The sequence below is a fragment of the Gavia stellata genome, chromosome 4, assembly GCF_030936135.1.
Source record: "Gavia stellata isolate bGavSte3 chromosome 4, bGavSte3.hap2, whole genome shotgun sequence".
NCBI classification, from domain to species: domain Eukaryota; kingdom Metazoa; phylum Chordata; class Aves; order Gaviiformes; family Gaviidae; genus Gavia; species Gavia stellata.
In genome coordinates, this window is record NC_082597.1 from 81,970,058 (window position 1) to 81,986,679 (window position 16,622).

The 16,622-nt window shown below is 42.4% G+C and overlaps 1 protein-coding gene across 3 annotated transcripts in view; it reads left to right on the forward strand.

Moving 5' to 3' along the window:
- FAR2 (fatty acyl-CoA reductase 2) overlaps nucleotides 1-16,622 on the forward strand; it is a 174,506-nt gene that overhangs the window by 146,384 nt on the left and 11,500 nt on the right. For all 3 annotated transcript variants that reach the window (XM_059816280.1, XM_059816282.1, XM_059816281.1), the window contains 4 exons: nucleotides 362-406; nucleotides 5,404-5,522; nucleotides 8,034-8,101; nucleotides 13,786-13,957. In XM_059816280.1, coding sequence (XP_059672263.1) covers nucleotides 362-406; nucleotides 5,404-5,522; nucleotides 8,034-8,101; nucleotides 13,786-13,957 — 404 coding nt within the window. The remainder of the gene's footprint in view (nucleotides 1-361; nucleotides 407-5,403; nucleotides 5,523-8,033; nucleotides 8,102-13,785; nucleotides 13,958-16,622) is intronic.

A 16,622-nucleotide genomic window follows, 5' to 3' on the forward strand; every position in this document is an offset into this window, starting at 1 on the left:
GCCTGTTTTCAGCAAGTGTGACAGCACCAAGACACAGTAGTGTTTAAAGCCAGAGTTTATTCCTGTAGCCAAGTTATTAAAGGAAAGAAGTGGATTCTAAAAACAAAATTAGATTCTGTTGTTGATGGGTAAATTGCAGACAGAACGAGGTCTCGTACAATGCATCCCCTATTTAAAAGCAATTAGGTACCTCGTACTGGTTAGCTTCCTGGCGGCTGTCCCAGATAGGCTGGCGTCTGTCTTAACGGGTGTCTCGTTCCTTCTTTGTCTACACAACAGCACCGTCGCCCTTTCACTGTTTCGAAGCCCGTGTAAGCAACACGTCATTGAAAGAAGTACTAATCAGTCTTCTTTTTTGCAGGGTTGGATTGACAGCTTCAACGGGACAAGTGGAATATTTGTTGCGGTATGTCTAGTTACTATTTAACTGGAGTTAGAGTTAGTAATAGCAACTCTGAAGTCACTCTAAAGTGACTCTGCCAGTCACACAGATAATTCACTATATTCTTGCTTAACACTGGTGTAAATAACTACCGTGCAAAATGGCAAGGAACAAGCCCGTAAGATAAATAATGAATAATGATACAACATTCCCTGTAATATGTTGAACTTTAGTGATTGTTTTCATATAAAAACAGTAATGTTGCATACCTCTTCTCCTGGCTTATATTTTTTTTTTCAGACCTAAAATCTCTGCCTTTAGCTCTATTTGTCAATGCCTAATGCTGTATAGCTATGGGCAGATATCTTTTGTTCATGTATGATTTGTCCAACTTGATTACTTTGTAAAAACTATATTGCAATCAGCCTGCTGCAGTTTGTAAAAAGGATTAGTAGTCTACCATCATAGGAGAGCAGAATAAAATCCAAATATCATCTTGTTAAAAAAGCGCGTTTATACCTGAAGTACAGCATAAATAGAAACTGTTACAGTTACGTCTGGAATCCGCAGGACTAGTGACATTAGTGGGTATATCCCAGCTAATGCTTTCATCGGAAACCCCAGTTACACATTTCAGAGATGTTCAAAAGCCTCCAAATGCATCCTTTGTGTTCACAAAGTGTTATTAGCTCCTATTCATCTCAGTTTCTTTAAAATAATTATCTATCAGCCTTTTACTTGTTGCTGACTGCTCAGAAAGCTTGTACTGCCTCGCTCTGCTCTGCTCACAGCATCTTGTGCCATTTTCTGTGTTCTTTCATGACGTCTTGTCGTCATCACAATAAAGAAAGGCTTTGCAGTTCCTTAATTTTGCAGATCCACTCCTTACATTTTCCTTTGACAGGTTCTAGCTTTTGTAATCATATCTGTGCGTTTTGATTTTTTTTTTTACTATTACTTTTAAGCATTAAAGATGTCTGTGACAAAAAATTTGTCCAGAATTAGTTTGCAAGAAAGATGTTGTATAAAAAGGTTCCATTGCATTGCTCTTTATTCCCCACAAGTGAATTACCTGGGTACCAAATTACAGCAGCTAGTTTTCATATATGTATCATATGCCAGTGCATTATGAAACACAGGCCAAAGTTCATATGCATTCAGCCATATAAAAACATGCCAGTCAAATCTTTTGTCATGTAAGAAAAGCGTTTCATGCTTTTTTTCTTTTCTTTTAACCCGACAAGAAGTAAAAAACACCTAATGGTTAAGTATTTGGAAATTTTGCCCATATATCAGTCTTTTTTAATAGCGTTCGCTTTAGGAACTTACACTGGAGCTTGCATTTATTTTCTGTGCTTATTCTTTGCCACTCATACCAGTAACTAATATTTTCTTTCTTCAAAGCAAAAATTTCTAGCCTGATTGAATGTAACAGCAAACCTAATGGTGGTTTTACTCAGGCCAGGTTTGACACGCAGATGCCAGCCTGTATCTTTAGCTCCAAATTAACTCTATGCACAGTAAGGATTTTTGAGATTCTGGGGTCACTATACTAAGCAACTTCCCTTTTATAGAAAAGCTTTGACTTGTACTGAAGTAGTTTTGAAATAGAGATGGTATTTGTTGGTTCAGGATTGAAGCTCTAAGGTTCCTCAATATAGGAAATAAAGAGGCAATGAAATTCGTGTCATCGGCCCTGAGCTCTTCTGTGATGAAATATGATGATTTGAAATGCAACTATTCTCAAGACTTAATCGAGAAGAAGACAAAGATCAAAGGCAGTCGGTGCAGGGTGTAGAGATCAGGTGGCTATCCGTGTCCAACGGCTCTCTGGCCCCACAGGCAGCGGTGTTGGCTGGCATCAGTCGGGAGCAGAGACTCCATGACGCGGAGAAGCAAGAGGGGATTGCCGGTGCTGACGGACGGTCTTTGTCTTGTGCCATCTCCAGTTCCTACTGAACTCAGTTGGACTGGTACTAGTTTTCTAGAAGTGAAAGATCTTTAGTATCAGGGAGCCCAAGAGACTTTTGGTCTTCTGGGGGGCAGGGGGAAAGAAATACATGGTTTGAGTTAATGTGCTTGGATATGGTGAATTGGTAAATCCTGTTTGGTAGTTTGAGAATTAACCCTTGAACATGAGTTACGGGTTAGTTTGATTACATGGAAGTTGTGTGATTACAACCAGCTGTCTCAGCCAACTGTATTTCCAAGTGTGTGTGTTAGTCAAGTAGCTTTATTAGCCTTAATTAAGGATGGAAAAAGCAAAAGGGAAGTGTTTTGGTATTTTTGTGGTTTTTTTTAAAGTCCCCCCGATACTAAAATACTCACTTACCACTTCCAACCCAAGCTCATCCTATATGGAGAACAATTCCCAGATTCAGATTTGATTCAGATGATCTTTGGGATCATTTGGGCAGAATCTGAACTTCAAACCTTGCAAAGATTATTTTTTTTTTCCCCTCAGTCGCAACTATAATATTTAAGTCTGATCATTTCATTCCACAAATAGCTATATTTCTTTTAAATATTCGTGAAATATGGGAGTTCAAGTTGTTCTTGATAGTCTCATTATGTTTCTTTCGCCTACAGTTGCTCCAGCTGCTGTGGGGAGAAGCTTTGTTGATGGAAAAACAAAATGAAATTAATTACATTTCCATTGGCCTATAATTGAGGCATTTTGTCTTGCTGTTCCGTATTACATGGAAAGACCTTCTTCCCTGCAAGGCAGTGAAGCTGTAGGGCAGAACCGTGGTTTAATTCATGTTCTGGACAGTGACTGGCCCCGAAGCGCTTCAGCTGGGAGGTCATCCAGAAATGTCAGACTGACGCATGGTTTCGGGGGCTTCAACTAAAGTAGCTTCTCTTTCACTGGAGAGACAAAAGTCAGCAACTACAAATAGAAATCAAGCCATATCTGATCAAGAAGTACCAAACCATTTCCAATGTTAAAAGTAACTTAAAACACTTAAACTTGAAGTCTTTATTAAATACACAATATAGGAAATGTCTCATTCATCCACGTATATATGACCATCACGTGCTGCTCTGAATACAGGCATGTTTGCAGCACATCCATCAAAATTCCTAGTTTTGAAGACCTCAGAAAGGTCTTTAGCGTACCTGTGAAAACGTGATAGTTGATCACACAGTGGTCTCTAGTGGGGATGTGTTCACAGCAGTGGAAAATTCATAGCTGAGCTTGATTTGCCACTCTGGTTCTTTTTGCTTTTTCTTTTTTCCCTTGAAAAATCAGTAGTAGGAGCAACAACAAAAAAAATCATAGTGATGTTGCAAGTTAAGGTTTTAATGTCTAAGCATAACTGCGGTTCAGCTTAGGGCAGCAGAGGTTAACTGCATGCCAGGGGTTTGAGGAGGATGGAGTCGTAGGGGGAAGCTTACATGGTTGTGCCTGAGTCTGTCTATGATTCCTCTGCCAGCTGCACCAAGGATGAGATGAGACTGCTCAGGAGTCTTAGCTCATGAAAATTAAATCAGTCATAAGTGGTATTCCCTTGCTTGCAAGCTGTGAAATGTAACAAAACCATCTGATTACAGAAGGGGAAAAGAGGGGGAGAGAGACAGAAGAAAATAACCCGGATAAACACCTCCCAAACAGGGGATGTGGTGTCCCTTAAAATCCACCAATGACCTGTAGACAATGGCACATGCTTTACAAGTTAATATCAAGTCTTAAATGCTTTTTTCATCACATGTTTCTTCTCCCCAGACTTCAGGCAAGTGTTTTTGCACAACTGGGCGCTACCTGTCTAGTTGCTGCAGTAAAACTTCATCTTTCACAGCTGGAGAGCTATTTCATCATGAAATGGGAGTCTCAGGTTGGAAGAAAAGAAAAAAAAATGCTATAACATTTCCTTTGCTCTGACTTCTAAATATTCATGTAGAGCATATACCTTTGCCCCTTCACTCATTCCTTCCCTCTGGTTTTATGTGGATCTAAATTATAAGAGCTTTTTTACGTCCTTGCTTCACTAGCACTTTTATCCTCCCAGCTCTTTCACTGGGTCCTCAGCTTCTACTTCAATCTCAAGTTCTTTGCAGTTTATTTCCCACATACTAGATAACTTCATTGCAACCTTCACTCTGCCATTGGGGCTTTCGGTTTTTTTTTTTGCTCTATTCAGCCCTCATCCCTGACACACTGGGTGAAGTTCCTTCACCCCATTTCTCTTCCACGTTCCTATATTTCTGAATTGTCCCGTTAGATTAAGTCTGCCGTGTTGTTGCTGTCTGTTCATGTCAGCCTCTCCCAGCCACGTCGCTCCTGTGGAACCTCCAAAGACTAATTGGTCATCAGGGAAACCCCTTGATAAGCATTCAGGTTAAATGTATGTATTTTGGTGGAGCCTGACCCCATGACAAATACACTTCCAACCAAAGCGAAGTAAAAGTCTTCTTTTCTTGCCTACCTCTTCTCTTTGGCTCTCAGTACTTTGTATTTTCACTCATTGATTTCCTGAATCTCGTTTTAAATTGGGCAGTGAGCTCCTCAGGGCAGGGCCCTGTCTTGACTGTATCTTTGTGCTTAACAGACGCAGCTTTGGAAAAGAGGAGGGTGTGAATACATCCAAAGGAAAGGGAGTAAACTTTTCAAAAAGCCTATCGATGTAATTTCCAAAGTGACTGCTGTCTTTGAGGGACACTCAGACCTCTGTCTGCCTGTGGCATTTAAGAAAATGTAACTTCAGGTATCGCTGGGAATTTTACTGCAGTAAATTCAAATATATTTCTTTCTTCAGGTATTTATTTCATTTTGAGTTAACTAAAAGAGTCTCAGCTTTTCTTGTTATACACAGCACAGACATCAGCATGTTTTAGACTTCCCCTGAAAATGCGGAAGAGTGGGATCCACGCAAGATCCATCTTTATTTTCCCAGAAACCGAATAATCTGCAGCAGGCGCCAGGCTTGAAGAGTGCTTATGTGACGGTCTGTCCTCAATCCAAACCGATGAAATCTTAACCACGGTCTCACCGTCAGTGTCTGTTTTGCTTTCTCCCACAGGCGGGCAAAGGGATTCTGCGGACCGTCATCGCCAACAACGAAGCGGTGGCAGATATGATTCCGGTAGACGTCGCCATCAACCTCACCCTTGCAGCCGGATGGTACACTGCCGTGCACAGGTGGGGAGGCACTCCTGTTTCCGCCAGACTTGGGCATTTCCAGGACTTTAAAGGGAACCAGAAGCTAATGGAAAACGTGTGCAAGAGCCTGGTTGGTTCGTTGTCTGGTTCACGTTTTCTCCCCCAGGGTTGGCAAGGACTGAGAGCGTAGCAGAAGCAATAAAGGCAGGCTTTAGAGTTAGGAAATCTCTAAAGCTACAGGTGAGACCTGTTTCTCAGTACAACGTAGGCTCAGCTGACCAGTCTCTCTCTCAGAAGTCACTTTTCTGAAGGCCAAAAGCTTTACTGCAGCTTCGCAGCAGCCTTTTTTTGGGCCTCCTTTCTCAGGCAGCTGCATTGAGTCGCTTTTCAAGTGTCTTCTACAGTTTTCTCGGTGAAAATGCTCTGCCTGTTTGCCTTGGAAAACACTGCACAATATAAATATGGGCTCATATGATAGGGGAGAGGATCAAAAAAGCCTCCATTCTTTGCATTGTTGAGAAAGGTATGTGTAAGTGACATGAAGGTATTAAGATCTTTTCTGGTGAACCTCTGGCCCTGACCTTTAATCATTCGGTAGGAAGTGCTACAGAGTAAACCACATGAATTATTCTGGAGGTTTATGCAACTCTGAGAAATCAATACCAGGCAAATAAAAGGCAGAAATATTTTATTTTGAAAGACAGAGTAAGCCCTCTGAGCTGAGGGTAGAGAAGAGCTGCATACAGTAACCTAAATACAGGTATCCCAAAAGGATCTTAAAAGGCAGCTCACCAGCTCTTCAGATTTATGTTTTCTCATTGTTTTGTCCCCCTCCATCAGCAACAGACAAAGCAGCATGGTCTGGGAAAAATAAATACTGCTTCCCCTTACACACACCCCACTGAGAGCCTCCAGACAAAGAGAGCTACGGCCTGTCCGTAAAGCTGGAAAAGGAGATGAACACGTGCTGATGAGCAGTGTATCAGCCCATGGGTAGGCTTCCTGGCTCTGGCCATGCTAGGAGAAGTGCCATTTTTGCTAAAGATACACGGTTTTCATCTGCTTCCCCCACAAATAATTATTAGGTTAAAGGAGCAATTGCAGAACTTGATTTAAAGCTTTGTCTAGCTGGGCACAACCCCAAGGTTAGCAATCTGTATAGAAAAATCAAGAGCCTGAGCCTTCTGCAAATTTGATTTCTCTGAGAAAGTTTCGGGTTTAGGTGCTGTCTTGAAGAATAGCGTGTATGGCTTACATTTTTTTTTTTCAAATCATCTAATTAGAAAGTCAGTATCCTTCAGGGCAAGTGACATTACCAAGGGAAATTAGATTCTAAAACTTAGCAGAGAATTGCAGTCTTCACTACATAGTGTAGCAGCTCAACAAAGCTCTACACTCTGTCAAGGTCACCGACTCAGCTGGGAGGTGGAGAATGGGAAAAAAATCAACAAGGAGAGACTTTTCACTGGAAGCTGGGAAACTGGAGAAATCCTCTTAATTGGCGTTTAATGGGCTTGACCCGCTGGAGCAAGTGGAGAAGTCTGCTAGGGATTAGTAATAATGATAATGTAGAGTCAAATGGCATGATTTCAAAGCATTATTAAAAAAACCACCATTAAAACTGTGTGGTATCCAAATGCAGTTTTCAAGTATTACTGCGTGAGATTTCCTATCCCAGGTTTAGGGGTTCTGTCTCCTGGTCTCTTCAGTCACGGGGGTTATTAAAAGAGAGGTTCCTCACGGGCAGTGGAGAAAGGCTCCGAGCACCACAGGCTCCGAGCACCCTAGAAGCACCAAGATGCCGTATCCTCCAGCCAAGCTGCTATCCCCTGTTCAAGGCCAGATCTCGCTTCTTTTAGCATTTTGGCAGATGGCTCCAGCTGCTAATGTAGAGTAAGAAAAATGCTGTGCTGATGGCATCACTTTGCACCCTTGGCAGGGCAGGCTTCGATCAAGAAAGTTGTTTGACTAATTCTTGCCTTATGTCGAAGGAAGAAATAAAACCAGTATGTTCTATGTTTGGTTCCACACCCAAATAACAACCAAACGAGACTTGGTATTAAAATGAGAATTTTGTTGAAAGGGATTGATTCGTAATCACCACCCTAACAAATGGAGTTTAAAAGTAGCACAAATCATATACATTAAGTAAATGATCGTAAAATACACAGTGTGTCCCTGAGGTTGGCTTTGGCCAATTATTTCCAACATACTCAGAGAAACAATTAAAAAAAAAATCAGAAATTTGTCAGTGTGAATGCTTTCCTTATTGTTTTTATGTTTTTATGATTTTTGCTAAGTGATATATGGATGATTTTTCTTAAACCCCATCTATCTCTATTAACTTCATATGCTTTCCAGAATCTGACTGAATCTTATCAAAACTTCATTTTTTATACTGTATTTTCATATTTATAAAAAATGCCCTCTTCTGCATTTTTTAATGAGCTGATGTTACTGTTTCTTGGGCTGTTAGATTTCACGCTCCATTAATAAAGCTTTGGGTGCTTTTCTTCACACCTCAAAATAATACTTCTTTCTCCTTTCCAGACCAAAAAACTTGTTGGTGTACAACTGCACAACAGGTGGAATCAACCCGTTCTTCTGGGGAGAAATGGGTAAGGTCTAATTTAAATCTAGAATGCGTCAAATACCAATAGCATTCCTCAGCCAGGCTTGGAAAAGGGGGTTTCCTATATTTAGGTGGCATTCAGCGTCTGCCGTTCAAACTGCGTGCGGGAGGCCCAGCTCCAGGCGGTGAGGGTCCTGTGAGCAAAAGCTCCTGGTGCTGAGCATTCAGCTCAGGAAAGCATCTATTCCGTTTTCATCGTGGGCGTAATCGCAGAACAACCCAGCAAAGGACGTGCTTTGCTACACCGAGGTATTAAAGTGGTGGAAAAAAGAATAGAGAACCAATCCCTTAATTCTATGAGAAGATGCTCGGCGTAGCCGTAACAGGACGTCTTCCTTTCCTGATTGAGAACCATGTCTGTGCTTTGAAATCACTTGGAGAACCTTGATAGTTAATGAAAATTAGTATATTAAGGAAGTAGAGTAGCCTTTCTTCCTCTTTCTGTGCAGAAAATTCTAAACAGAAATAATTGGTGTAGACCTGAGAAGGCAAACCTTGGAGTGACAGCTCTGCTTCAAGAACTGTTTGCCTTCTGATGATGAATTTTGTCAGTGGAAGAATTCAAATTATTTTCATGGCTGACTCCTCTTCAAGTGGATCTGCTTCTGAGGGAGCACAGAAAGAAAGGGAGACAAGTCCTGATGCCCTTACAGTGGAAAACTCACACTGAAGCCAAGTAGCAGAATTCGGTTCAGCTGTATGCTGTGAGATACTGTGTACAGTCAGTGAGTTCACGGACAGATATACGGGGCCCGATTCACTTTCTGTTATACGTTCATTCGTATCTTTGTGCTTTAAATAACAGGAAGCTGGCAAATCACTACTGCGGTATTTCACCTCTCAGCCTTTGCTTGGATTTGGTTTTGCATTATTTAAGTGGCAAACTGTAAGTCAGCAGGGAATCAGACCATAATTGCATTTTCAGAACAAGGCTTGTCTGAAAATCCTACTAATGTCCTAGCATGAGATTTGATCAAGTGATCTAGCAAGGAAGAGGTTTCGGCAGTTGGCTGAGCGGTGAGAAAATCACGCCGAGTTCCTGGCATTTTTTTTTTTAGGAGAGATCTAACGTTGTCGTTAATCACAGATCTTCTGTGGCTTTTTCACAGGAGCGAATGCAAAGCTCTTCACAGGCTGCCACTTTAGGCAACAGCCACCGTAACACTGCTACCTGAGGTTTGCCTTCCTAACCCATTTTCAATGTAATTTTACCGATGAAAACAGCAATGTATTAATGCATTTTAACTGATCTTGTTCTGCTACTTCGCTCATGACTGTGGATTTAGCCGTGAGATCACCTGGGTGCAGCAGCAGCTTGCATAAGCAGTTCAGCTGTGTGATGGGACTGAAGGCAACATTTTCTCCTTGGGTGACACTGTGGAGTTCTTTCTACCACGTGTTGTATCCGCAGTTTTCCTGCGAGCAGCAGGCTGCAGAGGGCTATTAGATGTAGATTCATGAAGAGGAATTAGGATGGAGTATCAAAGAGCAAAATTTTGCCCTTAAAGATGTTGCATGGTTTAAGAAATGAGTTTGGGAAAGGTTTCTTCCATTAGGATGTTATGACTGCCACCATCCAGTTTGAATTCTCAGTCCCGTCTCCTACCAGTTTCTTTTTGGTAAATACACATAATTCTAAAATCTTCTGTTAGATATATGACAGACTTTCTCAACGCATCCATGCTACTTTCTCTGTCTACTAACTATTATTTGGCTTCTAAGCAGCCAGTCTCGTGGCATGCGCTTCCAATAGGCCTTCCAGAGCCATGATCTCTCGGAACTACAAGCTACCTCCGTGTAGCCCAGCCCCTGCACAGAAGAACCGAACTTCACCCATCGGTTCCCTCCTTCGCACATGGAGCAGCATCTGCTACTCGAGTTGTCCCCCTCTCTTTCTGAAAGCCTGTTCCCAACTGCCAACCTTTCACCTTTCAGGTTGAAATAGTTGAGGCCAGGTCTCTACCTCCAGTGGTTTCTCAGCTTGTTCGGAATTTTTCTTTTTCCCCAGTACAGAAGAATCTCTTTGGGGCAAACATGCAGGAGAGACGGGATCGGCAGAGGGAAAGACAGTCTGTTCAAGGGGAGGAGACTGGCACAGGGGCTGTAACCGGTCGTCGAGGTGGAGGGTTGGGAGAGCGAGACTGGAAGCCGATGAGAAACAAGGGTGGGGAATGGGAGTCATCCGACGTGGGACTGAGCGCTTAGTGCGGATCAAACGTGGGGTTTGCAGAGGGGAGGACCTGGGCTACCTGGTTAGGAAGACTTACACCGGGACCGGCTGTAGGAAGGACAGGCAAACACAACAGAGGAGGGATTTTTCAGGGGGAGAGGAGGAAAGGGGAGAAAGATCAGAGAAATTGAGCCGGGATTGGGCTGAGGATGCCCTGGGTAGGGAACAGAAATGACTGAGATGGGGACATTTAGAGTACAAAGGTGATGAGCTTCAAGGGAGGGAGGGAGGAGAAAGACAATCTAAAAGATAATCATTTGAAAAGTATCTAAGTCTAGTTAAGAGCTTAGGCTTAAACATCCATTGCAGATGAGTTTATTCTGCCAATCTCCAGACACAGACAAACCTCTAGTACTAAAAGGAACCTTAACTGATTTATTTCTTTTCCAAATAATACTGTGCCTTGGGATTTTTTTCTTATTGTCTTCCATTACTGCTGTTATTTTCCCTGCTATTACCAAAATGTGGTCCAACAACTGAGTATTAATCCAAAGAAGCGTATTCTGCTTGGCTGCTAGTCGGACTTTGCGAAGTACATTTTGGAATTTCTGCTCAAAACTAAACCTCAAAGCAGGCTTTAAAATTATATTCATCATAGGAGAATTTAATTTCAGTTTATCCTTGACAGTCTTTGAGTTGTAGAATTTGCTGCTGTGTTTTTGTGCTGTGGTTGGAGGGGAAAGACCACCCGTTAAGTCGTTTCGGTAGCTCCTAGAGGTGATGAGTTTCTGGTTGAGGGTTCTCTGCCTGCCTGACCCGTCTGTCTGCCTGATTCTTTCTCTCCAAAACAAGCCGTTAGAGCATAAGAGACTTGCCGCACTTGTGAAGTTGAACTTGCCAGAAATCAGGAGATAGTGCAATTGTGCCGAGTCAGCGCGTGCCAGGGTGAGGGAGGTTCGCAAAGAAAATGCCCGTAGCATTAACTGTTCCAAGTTACGCAAAACTGGTGTTTTCCTGACTTCCTTCCAGTAAGTCTTTAGGTTGGTCTCACTGGCTTCGTATGTGCATTTTAAAACGAAACAGCTTTCATTCCTGACTTTCAGAATTTTTCTTGAGTTTTCAGCAGAAATCTCATCTGCTGTTGACATACCTGCTTCTCGCACCGAGTAATGTCCTGGCATAATTCTGTAGCTCCTTTACTACAGCTGCATTTTCCGCTATAAGCCTTAAGTAAACAAGATGATAAGGGTGTTGCTGATTTGGGTGAATTTGGTGTCTGGCCGATGATCTGAAATGACAAGGGCTGCATTTTCCACTTACTGGTTAGTTCTTTCTTGCTATCCTGGCCAAAGATGCCAAAAATGTGAAGAGAAAAGAAAGCCAGTAATGTCTTTAACGTGTTTCCAAAAGGAAACCTTCTCAACCAGTTTACAGCTGAAAACTAGATCTGCAGTGTGTTAACATCAGGATTTGAATAAACAATAAATATATTAAATAAATAAATAAATAAATATATGCTGCAGACAATATCGAAACTATCGCAATTCCAAAATATCAGCGGTTCCCAGTTAAACTCATAGGTTTCCATTACAAAATGAATGACCAAATGAAACTAAATGAACTTAAATATTGATAAGCAGGTGAGAGTTTGTAAATAAACTGGGATTTAAAGTGCCTCTTGGGGAAACTTCCTTAAGGGGAGAAGCAGCAGAGTTCATGGCGTTGCTCTCCTGATCCATGAGCTACTTGAATGGGCACAGGCGGACAGCCCTCTCCGAACTGGGAGCAGATCTCTTTACGTTTAAGCCAGCTATGACTTTGTCGAAGTATAATTGTAGTAAATGGCCACGCTGCTAACCCAGGGGAAGGAAACTCTTCATGCACTGCTTAGACACAAACTCTGCCAAGAGCTGGGCCAGGACAGCGGCTTCCTTCCCAGTAGCCCATCCCAAACTATTTATCGCCAAGAGTAAACACTTTTCCAAATCTTCAGTAAAACCGCTCCAGCGAGCCCTCCCTGCCAGGTACAACTGCATGGGAAAGTTTAAATAGGAGGTTTTTTGCTAATCCTTGCCATTTTGAGAGAACGTGCTGCAAAGGATAAGATTTCCACACCGCAGCCCGCAAGATGACCACAAGATAACCACATCATTGCAGTGTGGCTACGTGAAACAGAAGGGATGGCAGGCAGTTCTAGCTATTCAGATGCAATTCAGAGTTTCAGGAGAACGGGTCTTCAGCCTTTAAACTTGCAGCATACAGGGCACAAAAATTAACAGTGAACTTGCACTAAAACTAAATAGTAGTGTTTGAAAAGTCTTTGTTGTCTAAACTTAGCAGCTAAGTGGCTAACAAGTCTCCTTTTTGCTGTTACTTAGAACGAGTACAGCAAAAATCACTACTTGAAGCACAGTAATGAGCCGACCACAGATACATGAGAGGACTGAGTATTATGATTGGAATCTGCTTATCTAAGGATGATCTGGATGCTTCTTGTGACTTGCAAATTCCCATCTGATTTTCTATTTGTAACATAAGCTTAGACAGTAAACTATAATATGAGCACAGATTGATGTCGTAACTCTCAAATTCATTTTTAAAAAAGTACAAAAAGCCCACATATTCTTCTTTGTTGACCTCAGTGGTGCTCAGGAATAGGAGCACCATCTGTTTATCAGTCCCTAGGATGATAGTCTTATATTCAACTACTGCAGTTCTATTAAGCCTCTGCAGTATGCAAATGCCCCAGATACACACATCTAGATGCCACTTCTGTGGCACCGTGCCATTGCAAGAGCTCAGAATCAGGCCCAACATATTTTGTGCCTTAACATACAAAGGGAATGAAAGATTACCACCCTATCATTAGTTTTCAAGTTAAGAATGCAAGACAGTTTGCTGCTTTAGTGCATCCAGAGCTCCTCTGAAAACAGGCGGAGGTATTCAGTGTTGTGGGTCAGATGTGGTTTGAAAGGATATAACGAAGTCTTTCTAGAAGCAGCACCCTAGCTGTGTAAGCAACCTGTCCCTGACTCAGACGAATATTGACATCAGCCCTTTTGAAAATTTGATTAGAAATGTCATTTTTGGTTCATGCTAGCAGATCAAAGTTTGCTTCCAGTGATCTGAAGATACCTTAACACTTTCTTCAATTTCTTCAGCGTGTACTGCAGGTGAAAGCAGAACTGCGGTTCCTTGGTTTGAAGCCTGCTTTTCCTCCATTACATTTTGGCGTGTTGATAAGGAAGTTTATGTCTGCCACTATTAAGTCTAGAGTCAGATTGTGTTTCAGATAAGCAATAGATGCAGTCATCGATTTTAATGCCAGAAGGGACCATGAGATGATCTTGTCCAACCCCCGGTGACATAGTTCGCAGAACTGTAGGTTAAACATGTTAAGTGCTGTAACTTGGGCTTTACTGCAGCGTGTTGGTATGGTTGTACCCAACTCAACGGAAATTAAGTGCCTGATGTTAAGTAAAATGCCTTTCCCCTTACAGAGCAGTATGTCATGTCCACGTTCAAAAGGAACCCGCTGGAGCAGGCCTTCCGAACACCCAACACTCACTTGACGTCCAACTACTTGATAAACCAGTACTGGATAACTGTCAGTCACAAGGCACCGGCCATACTCTACGACCTGTACATGAGGCTCACGGGGAGAAAGCCCAGGTAAGAAATTGCACGTCTTCAGCCTTCTGCACGCCTGCCGCTGTTATGGAGAGCAGATCTCTAACGAGTTCTGAGAACTGGCTGCCTCAGCCTGGAGACCCTGGTCTTCTACCCATCTCCAGGCCTTGTCTTGAGGAGGTTGCTCAAAAAGATAAGGAAGCGCACAGCTGTAGCTAAGCAGAATGTCCTGTTTTCGGCTGGGATGGAGTTAATTTTCTTCCTAGTAGCTGGTATAGTCCTGTGTTTTGGGTTTAGGATGAGTATAATGGTGATAACACACTGATGTTTTAGTTGTTGCTGAGCAGTGCTTACACTAAGTCAAGGACTTTTCTGCTTCTCACACTGCCCTGCCAGGTGCAGAAGAAGCTGGGAAGCGACACGGCCAGGACAGCTGACCCAAACTGGCCAAAGGGATATTCCATACCATATGACATCATGCTGAACAAAAAAAAAAACTGGGTCGGGGCCGCTGCTCAGGAACTGGCTGGGCATTGGTCAGCGGGTGGTGAGCAATTGCATTGTGCATCACTTGTTCTGTATATTCTTTTATCATTATTATTACCATTTTCTTCCTCTTCTGTCCTATTAAATTGTTTTTATCTCAACCCATGAGTTTTACCTTTTCTCCAATTCTCTCCCCCATCCCACTGCGGGGGAGTGAGCGAGTGGCTGTGTGGTGCTTAATTGCTGGCTGGGGCTAAACCATGACACGTAGCCTATGGTTCCCATCCTTTCCAGTACCCGGCGGAGAGCACACCTTTTAAACTCAGCTTTACAAGCTTCAGAGGTTCCCAAGCCAGTGGGAGAGGACTGCTAGTTACGTTGTCCTCTGTATAGCAAGCTTTCCACCATTGCAACTTACTGATGTGATTGCCTCTGTCATGAGTAAAGACTCAAGCTTGCGTAAGGACTTGAGACTGGCAAGGTTTAGAACATTCTAATATTTTTTTTCCTATAAATCAGATGCATAATTAGCAGTTGCCAGCACTGGCCCAGCACCCCAAAATCTAGGACGTTTCTGAGTAGGAATAAATTCTGAGTTGTATTTATGAGGACAGTTTACCATTACAATTGGTATTCGAGCCTTGGCAGTGTCGTGGCTTGGAGGAACACAGGCACACATGTCCCATGTGGAAGGAATCCTGGTGTAAATAACATAACTCGGCCAACGTCCTCCTTTACTCCCTGCCACCGCAGAGGAGAATTTATTGTGCAACACAAGAGCAGTATGCCAGCACTGTCTTCCACGTCAGCTGTTCTGTGCTCCTCTGCTTGTTAGAAAGCTGGCTTCAGCTGTTTGCAGGCAGATCCCTGGCTGATGTATTGCCGTGATTTCTCTTAGACATTCTGCTACGGAGGGAAATTGGTCCATAAAAAGACTTCCAGTTACCCAGGAGGCAAGAATTACCCTAGAAATAGAGGTAAACTGAATATAAGCAAGAGTAGGCTGGAATCTCCAAACTCTGTTGAAATAGGCAGCAGTAAGATCTTGGCATTGACATTACAATTGACATTTCTTTTCATAACGTTGATCGGCATAGGTAGCCAGTGGACATTAGCCACAATACTGTACTTAAATTTCAAATAGAGCTCAGCGTGAACTCGTGCTGAGAAAGATACCTTCATCTGAACTTTCAGATTTGTGACCTGAGCAAACACAGCGCAGCAACAAACTTGTGAGTTCAGAGTCCTTTTTTTTTTCCCTTCTAAAATATAATTCCCCTTTTCGTTTCACATGGTGCTTAAGCTCATCCAGGTACTGCTGGAATGTGGTAGAAAGCATAGTAGCAGCTCATTCTTTCTTCTTTTTCACAGCTACCTGAATATCAGGCCTTGATGCTCTAAGGGCAGTAAACCACATTCAAATAAAAATAAGTTGAATGTGTCACTGAGCCTGCTTTAATGTTTCCCTTTAATTTTTCCCTCTGCTTCAAACAGAGCACCTGGGCTTAACTGTCTTCCCACTTGTCACTCCCATCTATTGAAGTACAAGCCATCTTCATGGCACTTTCTTCAATTTTCTCCATGACCCTATGCCAGATTTGCAAGCAGAAAGGAGAAATTTCTTTGCCAGGACCAAGACTCAGGCCTCAGTTCTCTACAGTATCCATACTCAACTCATCATAAGATGATGGGTTATCATACGGAATAGGTTATCGGGGAGCTGGTTATGGTTTTGCAAGTCTGCTTTTCGTTCAGGACCAGCCTATGACCTTCACTAAGTTGAATTTCTCCTGTAGTTATCACATGCAGTACCCCATCTACTAAAGGGTAGATACAACAGCCATCTCCTTCAGCTTTAGACTTCTATATACTGCCTCTCCTGAGAAGCTTACTTTAAGTGTTAGCGCAGTTCAAATAAATTGCCAGATGTCTAGCAAAACTGCCCTAAATGGCTTACTGTTATTGCTGCACATCCATCCATGACTTAGAAAATAATGTGGTTTATATCATTAGTGGTCTCCTGGGGCAATCTGTTGCACCTGAGAATCTGCTCATGCAAGGCTCGGTATGGGAGCAAATAAAGAAATCCTTGCTGTAAACCATTTTCTAGAAGACAAGATGCATTTCTGAAGTGTAACTAATAAGACTATCAGTGACAGCTAATAATTGATTTAGTCCTCTCCGTTCCTCTACAGTGGAGAATGAGATTTTCTATATGAAA